At 37.0% G+C, this 23,927-nt stretch overlaps 1 protein-coding gene across 6 annotated transcripts in view; it reads left to right on the forward strand.

Annotated features, from left to right (window-relative positions):
- Positions 1 to 23,927, forward strand: part of UBR3 (ubiquitin protein ligase E3 component n-recognin 3) — a 204,981-nt gene that overhangs the window by 113,124 nt on the left and 67,930 nt on the right. For all 6 annotated transcript variants that reach the window (XM_070358202.1, XM_070358205.1, XM_070358208.1 and 3 more), the window contains 2 exons: positions 5,799 to 5,887; positions 19,922 to 20,071. In XM_070358202.1, the coding sequence (XP_070214303.1) occupies positions 5,799 to 5,887; positions 19,922 to 20,071 (239 nt within the window). The remainder of the gene's footprint in view (positions 1 to 5,798; positions 5,888 to 19,921; positions 20,072 to 23,927) is intronic.

Raw genomic sequence — 23,927 nt, forward strand, 5'->3', positions numbered from 1 at the left:
GCCTTGTATATGGAAGAATATGGACAATAAAAAGATGAGAACACTTGGTATAAAACTCAAGGGAAAAACATAAAAGAGATTAACTGAGGAAGGAGCACCTATAAAGGTGACTCAAAACGGGATGGTTAGAGTGAAATAAGAGGAAAACTGCAGAGAATGGCATTAGAGAGGCATAAGAGGAGGAGATTCAGAAAGGAAGAAAGATTGTTAAATGTTACAAAAGTTTAGTTAAGATTGGCAGTCCCATTTGATTAGTTAGGAGGTCATCCTTTGGTAACTGTAACAGAAGCAGATTTAATCATACATAGCTGTTCTTCATTTTTGCCGTTATTTTGTTACAGATAATTTACAATAAAAGTATACACAAAACTTTTATTACATTAAAAATTTAGGAGAATTCTTATTTCTCACAGTACTTTATAAATAGAAGTTGTTATGTAATAACCTAATTTAGGTGAAAGTCCATTAACTTTGAATTGGTAGACACCTAGAATTTAATAGATAAAATTGGAAAGTTAAAAATGAGGTACATTTTTTTTGTTGTTAACTAAGGTTAGTCCTCTTCTAAATTGGTCACCTTTTGTTTTGGTTATAGAATAATGTCTATCTATTTTTTCAGGAAGATAAAAACATTCAGTGAATCAAAACTTATTCTATTTGGTTAAAGGCATTTTGTAATTATTATTCATAACATATAGATACTAGAGGACATAGTTCAGATGCTATTTTTTTTTTTTTTACAAAGGCTCTAATGCTTTTGTAATAAATAGTGACCTAAAAATTTAAGGCTTTTTTTGTTATGGGCTTGTTTCCTTTGAGCGATGGTAGTATTGACAAGGACTTGAAACTAATTCTGTAGCAGACAGGTAACGATTAAAATGAATCAGTTTGAATCTCGCTATGTGGCTCACATTTTTTTCTCAATTTATTTTGGGTTTGGGGTTAAATGTTTTGGGTTTGGGGTTTATTGTAATAAAGGCAGAATAGTTTATGTACACATAATGATCTATTCCCAGGTACCTCAGCTGTAGACAAACTTGACATCACTTTCATAATAGATTGATGGTAGTTTAATCCCTAAGTCATGTCCGATGGACTATAGCCCACCAGGCTCCTCTGCCCGTGGGATTTCCCAGGCAAGAATACTGGAATGGGTTGCCATTTCCTCCTCCAGGGGATCTTCCCAACCCAGGGATCGAACTCGAGTCTCTTCCATCTCTTGCACTGGCAAACGGATTCTTTACCACTGCACTGCCTGGGAAGCCCTCATAACCGATTAACTCCATAGAAAACTAGGTACAGATAGAAAACTCTAGAAGGTTGTAACCGTATGCAACCTTAGTATGTCCACTTCTTAGGTCATAATGGAAAATTGCTGAGTTGTATGAATGTGCTAGAACTTGTGTCTTTTTGTTAATGGTCTTTATGCACATTTATGTCCAAGTTTAGAAAGGAATAACCTAAATTATGAAAAAATTCACAAGGGAAAAATAACAACACTCCTTTTCTAGAAATCATAGACAACTACTACAGAAATGCATTGTTAAGAACACAATTTAGCCAGTTAGAATGGCTGCGATCCAAAAGTCTACAAGTAATAAATGCTGGAGAGGATGTGGAGAAAAGGGAACCCTCTTATACTCTTGGTGGGAATGCAAACTAGTACAGCCACTATGGAGAACAGTGTGGAGATTCCTTAAAAAACTGGAAATAGAACTGCCTTATGATCCAGCAATCCCCCTTCTGGGCATACACACTGAGGAAACCAGAATTGAAAGAGACACGTGTACCCCAATGTTCATCACAGCACTGTTTATAATAGCCAGGACATGGAAGCAACCTAGATGTCCATCAACAGATGAATGGATAAGAAAGCTGTGGTACATATACACAATGGAGTATTACTCAGCCATTAAAAAGAATACATTTGAATCAGTTCTAATGAGGTGGATGAAACTGGAGCCTATTATACAGAGTGAAGTAAGCCAGAAAGAAAAATACCAATACAGTATACTAACGCATATATATGGAATTTAGAAAGATGGTAACAACAACCCTGTATACAAGACAAGACAAAAAAGAGACACTGATGTATAAAACAGTCTTTTGGACTCTGTGGGAGAGGGAGGGGTGAGATGATTTGGGAGAATGGCATTGAAACATGTATAATATCATATGTGAAACGAGTCGCCAGTCCAGGTTCGATGCATGATACTGGATGCTTGGGGCTGGTGCACTGGGACGACCCAGAGGGATGGTATGGGGAGGAGGAGGGAGGAGGGTTCAGGATGGGAACATGTGTATGCCTGTATGGATTCATTTCGATATATGGCAGAACCAATACAATATTGTAAAGTTTAAAAATAAAATTAAAAAAAAAAACAATTTAAAACGATACCCATTTAATTTTCTTATTTCTGTTGAAGTCACCTGGTGTGTCTGAGTCTCTGCTCAGAGTCTCACAGACTAAAGTGACAGACATAAGTATCTATAATTTACAGTAATTCCAGAACAGAAATGAATTTTATTAAAAAAATTTATTATTTATTTTTGGTTGTGCTGGGTCTTTCATTGCTTTTCTAGTCCAGAGGGTAGGGGCTGCTCTCTAGTTGTGGGTCATGGACTTCACATTGTGGCGGCTCCTCTCGTTCTGGAGCACAGGCTCTGGTGCATGGGCTTTAATAGCTGTGACTCGCAGGCCCTGGAGCGAGGGCTCAGTGGCTGTGGCACAGGGGCTTAGTTGCTCTGCGGCATGTGTACTCTTCCAGGACCAGGGATCAAACTCAGTGTCACCTGCATTGGCAGGCAGAATCTTATCCACTGTGCCACCAAGGATATCCTCGAAATGAATTTTAATACCAGTGCCAATCAATTTTCTTAGGAAAACCTCAAATATAATTGATTGGCACTGGTATTAAAATTTATTTCTAGGACTTCCGTGGTGTCACAGTGGATAAGATTCTGCTTGCCAGTGCAGGTGAGATGAGTTTGGTATTCAGATTTGTTACTTGAAACAGTATTTTGTGAACTTGTATATTCTAAATGTAAATGTACATGTACATATTTAAAGGTCAACTGTAGAGTGCATAACTCATTGTTTTAATTAAAGAAACGGTGAAACTTACTAGTTTATAAAGGTAGTAGTATGAAGACCAAACACATATTCTATCACTGCTGCTGCTGCTGCTGCTGCGTCACTTCAGTCGTGTCCGACTCTGTGTGACCCCATAGATGGCAGCCCACCAGGCTCCACCGTCTCTGGGATTCTCCAGGCAAGAACACTGGAGTGGGTTGCCATTTCCTTCTCCAATGCATGAAAGTGAAAGTGAAGTCACTCAGTAAGTGTCCGACTCCTAGCGACCCCATGGACTGCAGCCTACCAGGCTCCTTTGTCCATGGGATTTTCCAGGCAAAGAGTACTGGAGTGGGGTGCCACTGCCTTCTATCACTGCTATTATTATTTAAATGTTTTTGGAGGTCTCCTAGGTCTTTGAGCATCTATAGTACATTTTTGTTTGTTTCTGTTTTTTCCTTAGTGACAAATTTTAGTCCTTTGATAATGGGTTTAATTTTTAAAACCTTTTTATTTTGAAGAAATCTTAAACTTAAGCAATGTTTCAAGGATAATCCAAAGAACTTTCTGGATCATTTCAGAGTAAGTTGTTTTACAGTGGAATGTTTTAGTGTAATACTTTAGTGCATAGTTTTTAGAAATAAGGGCATTTTCTTATATAATCACAATATACCTTTCAAAATAAAGGAATTAGCATTTTACTTAGTATGATAAAATCCTTAGATCCCAAGTTTTGACAGTTGTTCCAGTAATGTTGGTTATAGCAGAAAGATTCTGTCCAGAATCACTCATCACATTTTGTTGTTGTATCTCTTTGATTTCCTTCAGTATGGAATAGTCTTCCCCTTTTCCTTTATTTTCTTGACCTTGGCACTTTTGAAAGTTACAGAGCAGTAGGCACTGTAGAATATCCCTCAATTTGGGCTTGTCTAGTCTTCCATTATGCTTGGATTTGGATGATACATCTTTGAGAACAATATCAAAAAAGTGTTGCTGGGGAGTTCCCTGGTGGTTTAGTGGTTAGGATTCTCGGCTTTCATTGCTGTGGCCCAGGTTCAGTTCCTGGTTAGGGAACTAAGATAACAGCCCATGTGGCCCAGCCGAAAAAAAAAAAAAGGCAGAGGGGGAATGTTGCTGTTTTGTTTTGACTGCATCCCATCAAGTTGTCACATGATTTTAATTTGTTTCATGACTACTGATTAACTTTGATCACTTGATTATGGGGGTATCTATTAGACGTCACTGTCAAGTTACTCTTTGTAAATATCCTCCCCTTCCTCACCTTTGTAATTAGTGTGTGTTAATAATTTGTGGAGAGATACTTTGAGATGCTGCAGTATTCTATTCTTCATCATTTCAGTTCATTCATTTATCTGCTTGTATCAGTTTAGAGTTACAGATTTCTATTTTACTTTATGAGCTATAATCTGTTCATTACTCATTTTGATGCTCAGATTGTTTTAGATTTGACCAGTGGGAGTCCCTCCAAGCTGGTTTCTGTATTCTTTGTATTTCTCTCCCCATCATTCTTTGAGCATTTTCTTATTTTCTGGTCTAAGAAGATAGCCCAGGTTCATCTTGCATTTTATATTAGACATTTGTCCAAAGAGTCTTGGTTACTAGTAGTAGAGAATGTTACTTAGAAACCAGTCTATGCACTCATTCTAATGAGCTCATTCATAGACTCTCTTAGTGGGCAAAAAGTGTGTGCACAAGAGTGGGATATAGTGAGGGGAGAGAGAGGTATTAAAAACTATGACTGTGAGTTCTACCTGATAATCCCAATTCTAATCCAACACCATAGGATTTATTCATCTTTTCTCTCTTTTCATAATTACAATCTCTAATCCCACAGTGAGAAACCTGACCACTATAATCCTTTAATAGTATTAATTTTTTTATTAGTTCCCTCATATGTAACCAATTTCTTATAACTTTTCCCTGCATGAATGCCCTCCTTTGCCAGGCTGTTGGGTCTTGACACCCTGTCCTAGGCCACAGGCTTCCTGGGGAAGCCTATCTCCTGTCTTTATTAGTTTACTTTTTTTTTTTTTATACCTAGGTTACACTCTTTTCTTTTTTTTTTTTGCAGTTAACCTCAGATTAAAATGCTCTTTGGAAGTAGATAAGGGATAATTAATAAATAGAATAAAAATTTATTGATTTTCTTTTACTTCAAACAAAATAAGCCAAATTTGTACTATTGTGTAGTAGAAACTAGAAAACTTCCTGGCTTTTTGTTAATCCTCTTTTAGGAGAGACCTTTTCTTAAGGTAACAGTAAATCTGACTATTTTTACCTTTTAGATTCTATTCATAGCTTAACATAAAAGTTTCTTCTAGCAATGAGCTTGCTATTATTTGTACCTGGGGTTAAATTATGAGTTTTAGCTAAAGCTCTTCTTGGTCTTGCAATGAACTGACATATACTTAGGAAATTGTGTAGTTGGAAAATTTTTTGTCTACTTAAATTATTATTTCACATTTTAAAGTAAATTTTTTCTTTAATTTTTACCTGTTTACACCTAGTGGTTTTCAGACCATTTTAAAGCAGCAGAATCCTTAAAGGACAATAAAACTTTACATGAAATTTAAAACATGGTACAAAAATTTGGTTGTTCTTAACTGTGTGTCAGGGACCCTTTCATACATTATATACTCCTGAAAGATAGTAGATACGTCTTAAGTGTGTCTGGTACTTAATACTTTATTTCTGTTTAATCTAGGCGACAAAAAGCTAGAGAAAGACAGCAGAAATTGCTTGCAGAGTTTGCATCACGACAGAAAAGCTTCATGGAAACTGCCATGGATGTTGGTAAGTCAAAATTTATTCGTTTAGAACACTCATACTTACAGCTATTACCATAGTACTTATCCAGTCCAATCATCCATCAGTTTTTAACATTATAGACAGATGATTTCTGGTCTTTATTTAAACAGTGGAGTGATGGAAGATCAGACCAAGGTGGTCCATTCTGTTGTTGAGTTAGCTGCAGTTGTTAGAAAGTTCTTGATGGTAGTAATACAGTAGTATTCTGCTGCTCTCTTCTCTTAAACTGCCTTTTAGATTTATAAGGTTCATCAATACGAACTTACTTATTCTGATTTTTTCCTATGAAATTCTTCTAAGATCCTTAAAATAGTTTTCAGATACTTTGAGTTTCTCTTGCTGTTTATACGTTCACTGTTTCTTAAAATCAGGTGCACCTCTCATTTCCATTAGGATTAGTATTAGCCTTTTACAATGAGAGAGGATGCCATTTTCCTGTGTGATAGTAGATTGCTATGAGTAATCTTTTACAGACGTAGGAGATATAGATTAACTCTCGATTAATCTGTCTTCAGTTAACAGTATACTCCTTTCCCTGATTACTTCTTGCATTTCAGTGATTTCCCTCTCTCTTTTTTTCAATTTTAAACAAAAATGCTGAAATAAAATACAAGAATGTATGTTCAAACATGCAAATACATTCTCATGCACATAAGCACACATAACTGATGTTCAGAAGAGGAGGGTCAGTCCAGATTAAGCATAATGTGTTATAAACCATCAACAGTGGAGTTTATGTACTTTGATGTAAAGTATACTAAATTCTGTTTGTTGGATTAACCAATAGCAAATCGGTTGACTTTCTTGTATGAAAGATGACAGTTTAGTTCATGATACTGCTTTTCCTTTTTCTATGTTTTCTCTTCCTCCTTCTTTCCAAAAATGGATACTTAAAATTTTTTGGTTTTTACACATTAAAGATAATGTCTATTAAGTGTTCTATCTATAGCCAGTTTCTTCATATCTCTTCATATAAAATTAACTAATAAGCACCCCTATCTTTCATTTTTCTTTTCATCATCACTACCTTCTGCTTTTTAGAAGTTACATGTTTTCTTTTTCAACATATCTTTTTATTTATTTATTATTTTCCTTGTGCTGGGGCTTTGTTGCTGTGTGCTGGCTTTTCTCTAGTTGCAGTGAGTGGGGTCTGCATTATGATGCCTAGGCTTTTCAGTGTGGTGGCTTATCTTGTGAAGCGTGGGCTGTAGGCACACGGACTTCCGCAGGCAGCCTCAGCAGTTGCGACCTGGCAGGCTCCAGAGCGTGGATTCCGTAGTTCCGTTCACAGACTTGGTTGCTCTGCGGCATGTGGAATCTTCCTGGACCAGGGATCAAACCTAAGTGCCCTGCATTAGCGGGTGGATTCTTATCCACTCTACCACCAGGGAAGTCAACTTGTTTTCTTTTAAATTAACATTGCCAACATTTTATTTTGCAGTTGCAGTCAAATCTTCCATTCAAAGATTTATTCTAAATGTTGAAAAACATTCAAGATAACTTTTTGAATGCTGTTGACTTCAGGGCTAAATAATAGCCTGCTGCTGCTAAGTCACATCAGTCGTGTCCGACTCTGTGTGACCCCATAGACGGCAGCCCACCAGGCTCTCATCCCTTGGATTCTCCAGGCAAGAACACTGGAGTGGGTTGCCATTTTCTTCTCCAATGCATGAAAGTGAAAAGTGAAAGTAAAGTCACTCAGTTGTGTCTGACTCTTCACGACCCTATGGACTGTAGCCTACCAGGCTCCTCCGTCCATGGCATTTCCCAGGCATGAGTACTGGAGTGGGGTGCCATTTCCTTCTCCAGTGCATGAAAATGAAAAGTGAAAGTGAAGTCGCTCAGTCGTGTCTGACTCTTCACGACCCTATGGACTGTAGTCTACCAGCCTTCTCCATCCGTGGGATTTCCCAGGCATGAGTACTGGAGTGGGGTGCCATTGCCTTCGAATAAATAATAGCCTAGTATTCATTTATTTTTTTTGACTCCAGTGACCTGACTCCTAGACCGCATTAAGGAGATTGTATTTAGTAAATAGCCTCTTTTCTTACAGTCTTGGAATTGCTTAAACTATATCACCCTTTACTCATTTCTATTTGTTATATTGTCTTTTGTTTTTCCTGAAGTTTCCAACTACCTTTTTTTCTAACTGATATGCCTTTATGATATCCCTGTTATTCTGCCCACTTAATCATACTGTCCTTTGCATAGAATTCTGTTCCAGTCTGGTCCATTTGCTCCGTAGGCATGCTGTACAGCTATTACCTTGGAATTTTCCTCTTACAGGGTTCATCTGGTGTTTCCTGCATCTTATCTCTTTTTGGAGGTCTTGTTTTATTGGAGTGCAAGTATATTGCCAGAAATGCTTGTGCTGGAAGTTAAACTTTCTGATTCTTTTTATTTCCAGATGGGACCCTGGTTTGCTCTCATGCTTGATTGTTCGTTTGGATGAATGCAATACACCTGTTAATACACATTTTTTTTTACACCTGATAAAGGACTACTCCCTTGTCTTTTACCATTAATTTGATAAGAAGTGTGATGGTAATTCGGAGAAGGCAACGGCAACCCACTCCAGTACTCTTGCCTGGAAAATCCCATAGATGGAGGAGTCTGGTAGGCTGCAGTCCATGGGGTTGCTAAGAGTCGGACACGACTGAGCAACTTGACTTTCACTTTTCACTTTCATGCATTGGAGAAGGAAATGGCAACCCACTCCAGTGTTCTTGTCTGGAGAATCCCAGGGATGGCGGATCTTGGTGGGCTGCTGTCTATGGGGTCTCACAGAGTCGGACATGACTGAAGTGACTTAGCGGCAGCAGCAGTAGCAGTGGCGGTAATTTGATTCTTATTTCTTTGTGAGTTAACATTTTTTTCCCTTTCCTGTGACACTTTTATAACTGTTTGATTCTTAGAGATACGAAGTTTTATGATATGTATCTAGGTGGATCTTTTTCATTCTCCTTAGTACTTAATGGACCTTTTCAGGCTGAAAACTCGTGTATCAGAAGCTCTGAGAAAAATATTTCCTATGATTTTCTTGACAACTAGTATAGCCACCTTCCAAGATGACCCTCCATGATCCATACTGCCTAGTTTTTATGCCCTGCGTGCTCTCCTCTGATGTTGTGTTAAAATTGGTATTCATGATCACTGGGGCATGGCAGAAGTCATTTCTGAGATTAGGGTATGAAAGATATGGTGCCTTCTATCTTGACTGCTTTTCTGTCTCTCAAATTACGTATTCTGGGGAAAGCCAGCTGCCATGTTGTTAGCAGTCCAGTGGAGAAGCCTATGTGGGTAGGGACTGAGGCCTCTGGCCAACAGTCCTATAAATGAGCCTGGATGTGAATCTGCTAGCCCCATTCAAATTTTTAGATGGTACTGTCCAGCTGTTTGTTTAATAGCAGTCTCAGGAGAAATCCTGAGCCAGAACCATCAAGCTAAATTGCTTGCAGATTCCTGACCCTCAGAAAACTATTGTTTTAGGCCACTGAATTTTGGGTAATTTGTTAAACAGCAGTAGAAAACTATTACAATACTTTTCTCCATATATTTTCTTTATTCTCTTTGATGGGACTCTGATTATTTGGATATTGGATCTCTTAGATTGATGTTTTAATCTTCACTGTCTTTTTTATATCTTTTTGCTTTACATGCTTAGAGGTTTCTTCTCTTTAGTATCTTGGTCTTTGTCAGAAGAATTTGTTCTAAAATCTTTCTGAATGTGTTAGCGCTCTCTCAATTATCCTTTATCCTTCTGAACTGCTTAGAAATTTAAATTACTCTTTTATGTTGTTAGTTTCCTTCGTTTGCCTGATAATTCTTGATTCCTCTGGAAAGATCGTCTGTTACCCTGCTGAGGCCTAAATAGGTTTGATCCTAGTAATCCTTTTTAGCCAATGTATGGATGAGGCGGGTTGACTCTCAGACTTAGATCTGGGTGGGAGGATTGCCACCTACTCTGTTTGGGCCCTCAGACATTAACACTCAGTTAGAAAACCCTCTTACTCTCCAAGCAGCATGTTCAGTTCCTTTGGAGAAAGACAGTCATTTTTTTGTCTCCTTAGGGTAAATGCCAAATTACCTGAGTGCTCTATCAGTCAAAGTTGGGGAGGGAATGGGGTGCTGAGTAGTGAAGTTTTGTACATAGACTTCTGATTATTCTGCTTTCAGAATCACTTAATACTTAACTTAAGACTCCTATCCTCTGCCTCACTGACTGATTCTGAGCCCAGATTTGACATTCTTCTAACGGACCTATCAGTTCTTCCTTTCTATAACTTTCTCATAATACATACGTGGTTGTAGCTATTATGATTTTCTTGCATTGTCAGCGTGTCTCCATCTCCTCTAATCTTTTAGAAATTTTACTGACATCTCTTATTTGTTGGTTGGTGAAACTCTTTCATGACACCATCGTTTTTCTGTATTCTTATGGGAATATTTCTTTATGTATATCTTTGCTTTTATTTCAGTGATTTTTTTAAAAGGAGTGGAGATAAAAGTATGTGCTCAGTCTTCAGTCTTGATTAGCCACTCACTAATATTTGCTATTATAATGTATAAAGTTAAAATTTCTGTTATTATAAAAGCATTAAATTTTTATTATGGAAACTTAGAAAACACATATAATCAAAAATAAAATAATACTATATTTTTACTATCAGATTTCCTAATCTAGGCTATATCCTTACAAATCTTTTTCTGAGTATATTTGTGTGTAAAGGTATTTTTTAGCCAAAATGAATTAATTTCATACATGCTGTTTATTCTTATGAAAAATTTCAAATATACAGAAAAACTGAAGGAATAGTATTACAAATTACCATGTACCATGTCACCTAGTTAACACTTTTCTTAATTTGTTCTTTCACTCACTCTCTTCCTCTACTAGATGAAGTAAGTTATAGACATCATGATACTTTACTCCTAAATACTTCAACATACATGTCCTAGGATTTAGAATATTCTCCTACTCAAGCACAATACACCATATGTAAGCAAATTACTTTTTCTTTCCAAGTAAAGAAAATAGTTTCAAAATACCAACCTGGGTATTATATTAAACAATGAAATCGTTGAATTAAAATTTAAAAAATTTAAAATTGTTTACAGACCATTTTATCCTTTGGTAATTCTACTAAGGGTAATAGTCAAAAGCTCTGTGTTCTGAAGTCACTTGAGAGCAGCATTTTTGGGGGAGTTAATATAATGGTTTGATAAACAGTTTGATTTGTTTCTTTGCAACCTTAGGAGCTAAGAAAAAAAGCTTAGTGAATACTGTTTTTAGAAATTGTTTTTATCTGTTGCCTCCCACTCCCAAATGAGATAAAAACAATTTTCTGAGGAATTGATTAAGCAAAGTATCCAGAAGAGGTTAGGTAGTATTGTCTTGAATAGGAGAATGGCCACCTCATTCCCTGAGCAGACACGAGAGGAGAGGGAAAGCGTGGATGGAGATAGAGGTAAGTTCCTTTAGGGGTAGGGAAAGTGGGAACTTCAGGTGATCACTCAGTTGCTTCAGTTCACAGGGCCAAGTAAAAGGTGAGTCTTGCTGAGTGAAAAGAATACCATCTGAAGTTTGGAGAAGTTGCTAATGAAAGTGGGAGATGTTGCTCATCCAGGCTGAGTATAAAAATTGATAAGCAATACTTAGGGTCCAGTTATGTTCAAGATCATAAATTCAAATGTCATTAGTCTGCAAAGTTATTGACTTTCTGTCCTAAATCTTACTACTTTTTGGAAGGTTTGATCTTTTTTTGGCAGTAGCCAGGGCACAGGAACAACAATTGAGGGATCAGGCAGACATGATTGCTAGCAAACAGAGGCAATTCACAGAAGCCATCAGGATAAAGGGCTCCGCTCTCTCCTAGTCCTGGTTCTTGCATGCTGCAGTGGTGACAGGTGAGGTAATAGAGATTCATGAGCATTTGGTTTATTTATGTTGATTATGGCCATGCCAGTGGGATTCTGGACCATTCAGATTTGTATATTCCTTTTATTTATAACTCATTCCCTTCCCAGAGAGATCTATTTGACCCCCTAAAACCTGTTTGAGATCTTATTTTCATACTTTGCTCAAGATAAAAATTGCAGTTATACGTCTCACTGCCTCTGATTACTCTCCCCGTTTACATGTGACATATATATTGTTATTAACACATGAAGCAGGGTCCACACCTGAGATAATATTTATCTTTAATATAGACACAATTTAATCTCAGTCCAGTCCTCTGCTTTGTCAGATGCCTTTTGTCTTTTGCCTTATTTCCCATCTGTGTTACTCATGTAAGCATTCTGTAGTTGTTTCTTTCTTATTTTGGCTTTATTTTTGTGTGTGAGAGATCTTCTCCTAAGATTTCTAGTCTTGTAACTTAGTATTTAAAGTATTTCAAACTTATAACATGCAGTACTTTATAAATCCTCAAATCAGTATTGTACATTAGTAGGTAAAAAATTTAAGGACACTTTTCTCTCTGAATGCAACAGATTTCTACTTTGTGATTAGTATTCTTACTTCTCTGTTGATAATTCCTTTTTGCAGTTATCAAGTTTCCTATATGAAAAGACTCAACCTCTGCAGTTCCTTCTCTCCTGATCACTGTCCCCCATTGTTTATTTTTACTCGCCATCTAGGTATAGACGTCATGGGCTTCCCAGGTGGCACAGTAGTAAAGAATCTGCCTGCCAGTGCAGGAGGTGCAAGAGACATGGGTTCAGTCCCTGAATTGGGAGGATCCTCTGGAGCATGAAGTGGCAAACCACTCCAGTATTTGTGCCTTGAAAATTCCATGGACAGAGGAACCTGGGAGGTGGTCTATAGTCATGGAATCACAAAGAGTCGGACATGACTTGAGCACCATTACCACCACATGTGTAGAAGTCAGGATGTTAGACCTTGATTCATTAAGGTTTATCAGACAGATACGGCTGAAATCCAACATAGTTGTTCAAGGGAGAGTTTAGATGCTTAATATAGAGTAAGAATGTATTTTGGAAGTTATTTTCTGATCTTGAAGTGAAAGTTGGTCAGTCATGTCTGACTCTTTGCAACCCCATGGACTGTACAGTCCATGGAATTCTCCAGGCCAGAACACTGGAGTGGGTAGCCTTTCCTTTCTCCAGGAGATCTTCCCGACCCAGGAATTGAACTAGCGTCCCCTGCATAGCAAGCAGTTTCTTTACCAGCTGAGCTGTGAGGGATCTTAAACATACAACATTTAATTGTACAAGTTATATGGTACAGAAAAACATGAAGAAGGATGAATTTTATCCCTAATCTCACTATCTGGAAGACATATGTATTACAGATGATACTGTGTAATACAATTTTTTATCATGTCTTTTTGCTCAACATTTTAGCATAAACATGTTCCTATATTATTATTAAAATTCCTAGTAACTGTGGTTTTACTTCATTGGAGAGGTAGCATGTAGTGGTTATGATCATGGACTCTGGAGCATTACTGCCAAGTTCATATCACAGCCATTCCATTATCTGGAGTAATTTACTCTCTGCATTGGTTTCCACATAGTTAAAAAGAGATCATTATACTACCTACCTCATAGGGTTGTGGTGAAGATTGAATGTAATGGTATACATTTCAAACATTTAAAACAGAGTGCTTGGTGCGTAAGTGTTTTTAAGCATTGGTTATTACTATTATTACTTTTATTCTATAATTTATTTAATCATTCCATCATAATTGAACTTTAGTTTTTTAAAAAATGTAATTATTATAAACATTGTGTAAACAAAACCTTTTCTGTATTTGAGTCTGGGTCTAATAGTATGAATTTGGGGGATGGATGATGATATATATATATATATATGTTAACTATGTAACCAGCGCTGTGCTAAACACATTCTGTTTATTGACTTATTTGTCTTGATAGACACATGAGATAGATGGCAGTATTCCATACCTAAATTTAAGTTAAGAAATTTGTCTGAGGTTATACAGTAGTAAATGGTGGAGTCTGGGCTATTGATCAACAAGCTTTGCCTACTCTTTACTATTTCTCATATGTGAAGCAAACTGAGGAGAGTGAAGTCTCTCCCCTACTTACTCCCCCAAGTTGGTAGCCTGGGGACAGAAAGGGACAGTTATGAAAATAATTGCAAAGTGAGAATTAATAGACTGATGATTGATTGATTGAGGCTTAAGGTATAAGATAGAAGGATAGTCATTGTGTTTAGCAAGTTTTATTTATTTTTAAATTAGAATGAAAAGAATACTTCTTTTCAAATAACTGAAACAAAAATCCTTGGTGTGACTCTATTAGTCTAGCCTGATTATAAGGTTAGTTCCACTCCAATCATATGAATCAAAAGTGGTGATGGTATGATTCTCTAAGCAAAAATTTAGTCCTGCTGTTAACAGATGAGATAATAAATACCAAGTAGATAGGCTTCCCTGGTGGCTCAGATGGTAAAGAATCTGCCTGCAGTGCAGGAGACCCAGGTTCTATCCATTCAATCCCTGGGTTGGGAAGATACCCTGGAGAAGAGAGTGGCTACCCACTCCAATATTCTTGCCTGGGAAATCACATGGACAGAGGAGCCTGGCAGGTTAGAATCCTTGGGGGAGTCACAAGGAGTCCCACATGGCTGAGTGACTAACACTTTCACTTCAGATAGAAATAGTAACTGTCTACAGTACCCATCCTTTAAGATTTCATTTGGAAAGTGGGGTAGTCCAAGCTTGAGCTGGCATGTGTCAGGATTTGGTTGACTTGTATTGTTGTTAGTTATGGAAGGAGCTGTTTGTTTCATTATTTAATAATACAGTTTAATTTGAGGTTTATCCTTTCATTTTTTTTAACAATTTACATAAGAAAAAGAGAGGGTTGGGGATATAAATATATATATCGAAATATAAAAATATTTGCATCCCTAGTGTCCCCTTCTTAGGTAGATGATAACATACTATGTACACTTCTTCAGCCTTGCTTTCTTCACTCAACGTTATATCCTGGAGATCCTATCATGTAGCGTATAGAGATATTCTTTATTCTTTTTTCTACCTGTATGGTAGATTCCCACCCCCACCTCCCCCATCAATAGTTTATGCAAATGGTCTTCTATTATTGGACATTTGGGTTATTTCCAGTTTTTTGCAATATAAGTTGTACTGCAGTAAATATCTTGTGGCATGTATCTTTATATATTTTGGTAATATATATGTAAGATACATTTGTATATATGGGATTGCTGGGTCAGGGTAAACACACATGTAATTTTGCTGCTGCGTCGCTTCAGTCGTGTCCGACTCTGTGCAACCCCATAGACGGCAGCCCACCAGGCTCCCCCGTCCCTGGGATTCTCCAGGCAAGAACACTGGAGTGGGTGCGTGAAAGTGAAAAGTGAAAGTGAAGTCGCTCAGTCTTGTCCGACTCTTAGCGACCCCATTGACTGCAGCCCACCAGGCTCCTCCATCCATGGGATTTTTCAGGCAAGAGTGCTGGAGTGGGGTGCCATTGCCTTGCTACATATTGCCAAATTACCCTTTTAAGGGTTGTACCATTTAGTATTCCCATCAACAGTGTGTCAGAACAGCAATTTACCTACATCCTTGTCATTCGAATATGTTGTCAAACTTTTGTATTTTTGCTAATCTTGTTGGTGAAAAGAAGTGGTGTCTGGTCTAGTTTTAATTAGCATTTCTCTTATTATGAAAAAGGATGCTCTTTACATCTTTAACTGCTTCTTTTTCCCTGACACTTTTTTTTTTTGCTACTTTAGAGTTTGGTTGTAAACTAGCCTCTTTTATATTCTTTTATTTTCTTGGAATCAGGCACGGTTGTAGACTTGCTTTCTTTTAGGTAAGACCAATCTGCTTGTGGCGTTGGAATGCGTATAGTGCACTAGTCCTGTGTATCTATTGCTGTTGCATCTATGTTATTATTTTATAAATTACTATAAACTTTGCTGTGTCACCTTGTGAAGTTCTTATTCTCTCAACTGAATAGAAATGAATTGAATTTATTTTCACTTAAATTAGAAAGCGGATCTTGTTGAATAGAATACTTTTGTATGTTGGTTGTTCTGATCATAAATTTGTTCACTTTTAAGGGATAGTGCTGTATCTGTCATTTTAAGTCAGTCATCTGTGATGTGGTGTATTAAAAAATACAACCCACAAATATAAATTATGTTTTGGTTATTTGTTCCATAAATAAAACACGCACTGATATCAAGCCAAAACATTTAAAAATGTATATGCTTAACATATACAAAGCTGTATGAAAGCAAAGCTGATCATTTCTTCCTACCTTCTCTTTTAAACCTCAACCGTTTGGGATAAACCATTATAAATAGGCTTTCTTGCTTCATATGAATACATATAAAAATTATAGAAATGGATTTTGTTTCTATTTGTCTTTCCTGAAATAAAATTTTACTATATATAATGCTATGCAGTTTGCTCTCCCCAGCCCCCTCCTTCTTTTTTTCTCCAAGAGGCAGAGCTTGTGGGATCTTAGTTCCCTAACCACAGATTGAACTGCCACCTGCATCAGAAGCAAGGAGTTTTAACCACTGGATCACCAAGGAAGTCCCATGTTTCCTTTTTAAAATAATTGAAATATAGTTGGTGTACAGAAGCATATTAGTTTCACGTCTGTGTATGTGTGTGCATGCTCAGTCGCTCAGTCATGTCCGGCTCTTTGTGACCCAATGGACTGTAGCCCGCCAGCTTCCTTTGTCAATGGGATTTTCCAGACAAGAATACTGGAGTGGGTTGCCGTTTCCTCTGCCAGGGGATCTTTCTGGCCCAGAGATTGAACCCACATCTCCTGTGTCTCCTGCATTAGCAGGGAGATTCTTTACCACTGAGCCACCTGGGAAGCTCAGTTTCAGGTGTACTACTTAGTAATTTGGTATTTGCATACATTATGAAATGATCATAATGCTACCCAAATGAGACAATCAGCATCCATATAAGCAGTAATTGATCATATTAATATTATATACCATTGATACGATGTTGATGAGAATGGTACTCTACCTTAGTGGTCCTCCTCACTTACAACCATAACCTCAGACTAATCTTGAGAAACGTATCAGGCAAGTTACAGTTGAGGAATGTTATACAGAATACCTGATCAGTACTCCTCAAAACTTTTAAGTTCATCAAAAACAACAGTTTCTTGAGAAACTGCCACAACTAAGAGTAGACTAAGGAGACATGACAACTAAATGTAATACGCTGTTCTGGATGGGATCCTCAAAAAAAAAAGGGCATTAGGTAGAAACTAAGGAAATCTGAAGAAAATATGGACTTTAATTTATCAGTATTATATCAATAAAATTGCTCAATAATATATCAATATTAGTTCATTGTGACAGTCATATCATGCTAATGTAAGATTTAAGGGGAAACTGGGTGTGAGGTTTATGAAAACTCTTTGTAGTGGCTTCAAAACTTTTCTGCAAAACTAAAATTATATTTAAATGATATATTTTTTAAAAGGAATGAAAAGTCCCTCTCTATACCAAGTTAAAAAAAAAAAAAACAGAGGAAAGCAAGAATGTTAGTAGTAAAAATGATGACCAGATCAGGACAGTACTGTACATCTTTACCAGAATTAATGATATTGCTCTGCAGGAGTTTTGCAATTGTGGCCATTGTCACAGGCTTCTTAGTGGAAAGCAGTAGTGCCAGTAGCATGTTTAGTTCATGAGTAGTAATTCACCTAGTAGGATCTGAGCAAATACTCAGTTGTAGTTAAAAATTAAAGTGTATTATATGTTCCTAAAACCAAGGATCAGTTTATGCAGTAAAGAAGATTCTCTGTGCCTACTCCTAGGCTGCAGACCACACTTTGCCCTGTGATACTTTTTTTTTTAATTGGAAGATAATTGCTTTACAATATTGTGTTTGTCTCTACTGTACATCAACATGAATCAGCCATAGGTATACATACGTCCCCCTCCCTCTTGAATCTCCCTCCCACTTCCCATCCCATCCTACCCCTCTGTGTTGTCACAGAGCACCTGGTTGGAGTTCCCTGCGTCATACAGCAAATTTCCACTGGCTAGCTATTTTATATATGGTACCATATGTAAAATGGTGCTCTCAGTTCATCACCATATTACCATATGGTAATGCTGCTCTCAGTTCATCCCAGCCTCTCCTTCACCCACTGTGTCCACAAGTCTGTTCTCTCTGTCTGCATCTCCATTGCTGTCCTGCAAATAGATTCCGCATATATGCGTTAATGTACAATATTTGTTTTTCTCTTTCTGACTTACTTCACTCTGTCTAACAGGTCCTAGGTTCATCAACTTCATTAGGACTGACTCAAATATGGTCTTTTTATGGCTGAGTAATATTCCATCGTATATATGTACGATAGCTTCTTTATGCATGAACATGGATTGTTTCCATGTCCTAGCTACAGGGAACATGTGTCTCTTTCAGTTATGGTTTTCTCAATGTCTGTGCCCTGTAGTGGGATTGTTGGGGTATATGGTAGTTTTATTTTTAGTTTTTTAAAGAATCTCCATACTGTTCTTCATAGTGACTGCATCAGTTTACATTCCCACCAACAGTGCAAGAGATTTCCCTTTCCTCTAGATACTTGTGTTTTGCAGTTGTCTGTTCCCAGCGTAGGCATAATGTTTCCAAGCAAAAACATATTTCCCATGGTTCTGAGGGCACTAAATATATCATCCCTACATCATTTTCCCATTCTTTTCTCCTTTCATCCACAAAACTCCATAAACACAAAAACAAAGCATGTTCCAAGAATGATCTGATGGTTGGTTGGGACTGGCCTGAGCTGGTAGGACAACTGGGCTCTGTTCCAGGTGGGCTGTCTCCTTCTCCAGTAGGCAATCCCAGACTTATTCTCAAATAAGTGGTATGATTGAGAGGGAGAGATAGATACTAGGGGAGAGCTACTGAGGGAGAATATACAAGACCACTTTAAGCTTTAGATCTCTTCATTGGCTTATTTAAAATTTCCATTAATTTTGAGCATTATCCAAAGTTCTATTTTAGGTTTCACCCCTTTTCCTCTCAGTCTTAATAAATATCTGATATATGTTTATCTGCATGAATCTTATTAAAACATATATAAACTTGACACCTTTCTTTTTCTATTTCTGTCTTTTTTTTTTTACATATTTATTTAGATATGCCTCCATCTCTTAAACATGCCGTAAATCATTTCTGCTTCTTTGATCTTCCCAATCTCCTCTACTCCTTTCTTTTGCCACTATGGATGCCTCTATGAATTTTTATCTGAAATGGTTATTGACTCAGTATTTTATTTCTTGCTGTTAATGACATATCACCAAAGGATTGCTGTTATTTTCTATTATAGTTTTGTTTTATTATATGTATGGTCATATAGAAATGTTTATCCTACATAAATACATATTGATAATTATTATCACTAAAATATAATCACTACAATTAAAAGAAAAAAGAAAAAATTTTTTACCCTTTTATCTCCTAGTAAATATTGCCATTTCTTTACAAGAGCTGCCATGTTATTATAAATTTTCCCTCTGAAGTGCTTCAAAGAAAACTAAAGCAAATGACCTCCCCCTTATTTCCTTAAATTATAATATTAAAACAATATTTTTAGATACAAATACCTTTGCATCTGTGTTTTTTGTTTTAATTTTACGTATGATACAACATTAGAAGAGTTGTTTTAGTCTCTAAGTCACATCCAACTCTTTGTGACCCCATGGACTGTAGCACACCAGGCTTCTCTATCCATGGGATTTCCCAGTCAAGAATACTGGAGTAGGTTACTATTTCCTCTTCAAGGAGGTCTTCCCAACCCAGGAATCGGAAGTCTTTCATAACATCCATTCTTTGTAATTTTGTCTTTTATGAGAAAACATTTTATTTTGGTGAGATAATTTTCCCATAGTTTTATTACTATATAATTTATTGATACTGAAGTTCCAAATTATTTGAGCTTGATTTTTTTTCATAATTTTATTAAAGAGAGATTTTCTTTTCAGGAATTAAGATTGCAACTTTTTCTCCTCAGATTCTCCAGAGAGTGATATTCCTATGGAGATCACCACAGCAGAACCTCAAGTTTCTGAGGCAGTATATGATTGTGTTATTTGTGGACAGAGTGGGCCCTCCTCTGAAGACAGACCTACGGGATTGGTTGTCCTGTTACAAGCATCCTCAGGTAAAAATCAAAGTAATTTTTAGTGGGAACATTTTTAGAGATGAAGTATTTGCAGCAGATTAGTAAATCCCTCAAATAAAAGCTAGATTTTTGTTTAGGTATAACTGCAGATCTGTATAGCAAGGATCTTTATAGGTTTTTTTTTAGCAAAGATTCTTAATCTGGTTTATCTCACTTTCTTGGAGTGTTGAAAGAAACATTTAAGAGAGATCTCTCTGTATGTTACATAGTCTTTTTCTTTAGAGTGTGATGGAATCTTACCAATGCTGGGTGGCCAAAAACTGAGTTCATCTTTCTTGGCAACTTGATTGTTCTAATATCTAGAAACATTTAAGTCCAAAAATAGTCAGTTTAAATATTTTAATTATATAAGACATATTCAGGTTGTTTTGCCCTTGTTTCTTGAGCATAGAAGCAGTCACTCTTGTAACAGCCTGCCAATTGACGTTTGCAAATCTTAGAGTTAAAATAATGTTTTTAAAAATTTGAAGGATTTGTCTGAATATTCTCTATTCTCTGCCATACTGAAGTATTTTGAGGTAGTGATAAATATTACACTCCAGTTCCAATGAATGTATCCTTTTTCAATAAGAGTATGTGTGAAGTGAAGTAAATAAAAGACTTACATATTTCTCCAGGGCATTTTTTTTCTAGGGTGTTTACTCTGAATTAGTAGAGTAGAAAGAGTTAGATATAAGAAATTCCTCAGAATTCAGATACAGGTTCAGTTCAGTTCAGTTCAGTCCAGTCGCTCAGTCATGTCCGGCTCTTTGCAACCCTGTGGACCAGAGCACGCCAGGCCTCCTTGTCCATCACCAACTCCCAGAGTTTACCCAAACTTCATGTCCATTGAGTCAGTGATGCCATCCAACCATCTAATCCTCTGTCATCCGCTTCAGTCTTTCCCAGCATCAGGTCTTTTCAAATCAGTCACCTCTTCACATCAGGTAGCTAAAGGATTAGAGTTTCAGTTTCAACATCAGTCCTTCCAATGAACACTCAGGACTGATTTCCTTTAGGATGGACTGGTTGGATCTCCTTGCAGTCCAAGGGACTCTCAAGAGTCTTCACCAACACCACAGTTCAAAAGCATCAATTCTTTGGTGCTCAGCTTTCTTTATGGTCCAACTCTTACATCCCTACATGACTACTGGAAAAACCATAGGTTTGACTAGATGGACCTTTTGTTGGCAAAGTAATATCTCTGCTTTTTAATAAGCTGTCTAAGTTGGTCATAACTTTTCTCTCAAGGAGTAAGCGTCTTTTAATTTCATGGCTGCAGTCACCATCTGCAATGATCTTGGAGCCCAAAAATATAAAGTCTGTCACTGTTTCCCCATCTGTTTGACATGAAGTGATGGGACCGGATGCCATGATCTTGGTTTTCTGAATGTTGAGCTTTAAGCCAACTTTTTCACTCTCCCCTTTCACTTTCATCAGGAGGCTCTTTAGTTCTTCTTCACTTTCTGCCATAAGGGTGGTGATATCTGCATATCTGAGGTTATTGATATTTCTCCCGGCAATCTTGATTCTAGCTTGTGCTTCATCCAGCTGAGCATTTCTCATGATGTCCTCTGCATAGAAGTTAAATAAGCATGGTGACAGTACACAGCCTTGACGTACTCCTTTTCCTATTTGGAACCAGTCTGTTGCTCAATGTCCAGTTCTAACTGGTGCTTCCTGACCTGCATACAGATTTCTCAAGAGGCAGGTCAGGTAGTCTGGTATTCCCATCTTTTTCAGAATTTTCCAGAGTTTATTGTGATCCACACAGTCAAAGCCTTTGGCATAGTCAATAAAGCAGAAATAGATGTTTTTCTAGACCATTCAGGTATGACCTAAATCAAATCCCTTACAATTATACAGTGGAAATAAGAAATAGATTTAAGGGACTAGATGTGATAGACAGAGTGCCTGATGAACTATGGACGGAGGTTCATGACATTGTACAGGAGACAGGGATCAAGACCATCCCCAAGAAAAAGAAATGCAAAAAAGCAAAGTGGCTGTCTGAGGAGGCCTTACAAATAGCTGTGAAGAGAAGAGAAGCCAAAAGCAAAGGAGAAAAGGAAAGATATACCCATTTGAATGCAGAGTTCCAAAAAACAGCAAGGAGAGATAAGAAGGCCTTCCTCAGTGATCAGTGCAAAGAAATAGAGGAAAACAATAGAATGGGAAAGACTAGAGATCTCTTCAAGAAAATTAGATACCAAGGGAACATTTCATGCAAAGATGGGCTCAATAAAGGACAGAAATGATATGGACCTAACAGAAGCAGAAGATATTAAGAAGAGGTGGCAAGAATATGCAGAAGAACTGTACAAAACAGATCTTCACGACCCAAATAGTCACAATGGTGTGATCACTCACCTAGAGCCAGACATCCTGGAATGTGAAGTCAAGTGGGACTTAGGAAGCATCACTACAAACAAAGCTAGTGAATTCCAGTTGAGCTATTTCAGATCCTGAAAGATGATGCTGTGAAAGTGCTGCACTCAATACGCCAGCAAATTTGGAAAACTCAGCAGTGGCCACAGGACTGGAAAAGGTCAGTATTCATTCTAATCCCAAAGAAAGGCAATACCAAAGAATGCTCAAACTACCGCACAATTGCACTCATCTCACAGGCTAGCAAAGTAATGCTCAAAATTCTCCAAGCCAGGCTTCAGCAATAGGTGAACTGTGAACTTCCTGATGTTCAAGCTGGTTTTAGAAAAGGCAGAGGAACCAGAGATCAAATTGCCAACATCCACTGGATCATCGAAAAAGCAAGAGAGTTCCAGAAAAACATCTACTGCTTGACTTAATCTGGCCAAGTTTGTTGCTTTCTTTTAAATATAGAGATAATAGTGACTTTTGAGGATTGTCATGTTGGTTAAGTAATGTAATATAGGTAAAAGGATCTAATATGGTGCCTGGTACATTAGTTTTTTTGTCTTATTACTCTTGTTAAAATTTGAAATTGATCTGTGAAACCCTCACTGAATAAGACAATAGAGCCGTCTAGATGAGAAGTAACTACTATAATTAAAAGGAAATGTGTTGGAGTACTGACCCAATTTCGCAGCTGCTTATCTTTTTCTGCTCTTTTAAGGAATTCAGTTTATTAGATTTTTGCCTCTTACTTGTCCCTCTATAACTTCTTCACCAAGTACTGTATAATCATCAACTTAATGTTTTATTTTATTCATGTATTCATTTCACATGTATTTATTGATCATCGCTATTACAATAAGAGCCAAACAAAATAATATCTCTGCCCCAGTGAAGCTTATGTTATTATTTTGGACTGTTATTTGTTCATTGTTTTATATTTTTAAAGTTGCTTTGACTTGTTACTTCATTTAATTCCCTTATAGCAATTTTTTACACTAAACTAGTTAATATTAGATAATCCCACTGTTCCAGAGCTCTTTTGTCATTTCAAGATAGGAGGAAAAATATAAGAAACTAGTATTAAAAGCTATTAAATCTCAAGAGTGATTTTAATTAGGAATTGTAGCAGGGAAAATCTCTGGCTGTTTCCTTTCTTTCTGAGCCTCACCACCCTCTGACATCCTCTCACCTTTTACCCCTCTTTACTTTTTTCTTCTGAATTCTTTATTTTTTCTCTTCTCTCTTTCTTTTATCTTTGAATATGGAAAATTTTAACTATGTGGTGATGTAAAGAGACTAGTAAAATGTACCTCCATGTCCCCATCAATTTCTAATGTCTCCGTCAATCTCTAACAGTGATTAACTTGTGACTAATTTTTTCTCCTAGAATTATTTGGAAGCAGATTCCAGGCATCATTTTATTTCATCTATAAGTATTTCACCATATCTGCTGAATAGAAAAGACTTATTTTTTTAAAGA

Source organism: Bos mutus, chromosome 2 (assembly GCF_027580195.1).
Source record: "Bos mutus isolate GX-2022 chromosome 2, NWIPB_WYAK_1.1, whole genome shotgun sequence".
In the NCBI taxonomy this organism is placed as follows: domain Eukaryota; kingdom Metazoa; phylum Chordata; class Mammalia; order Artiodactyla; family Bovidae; genus Bos; species Bos mutus.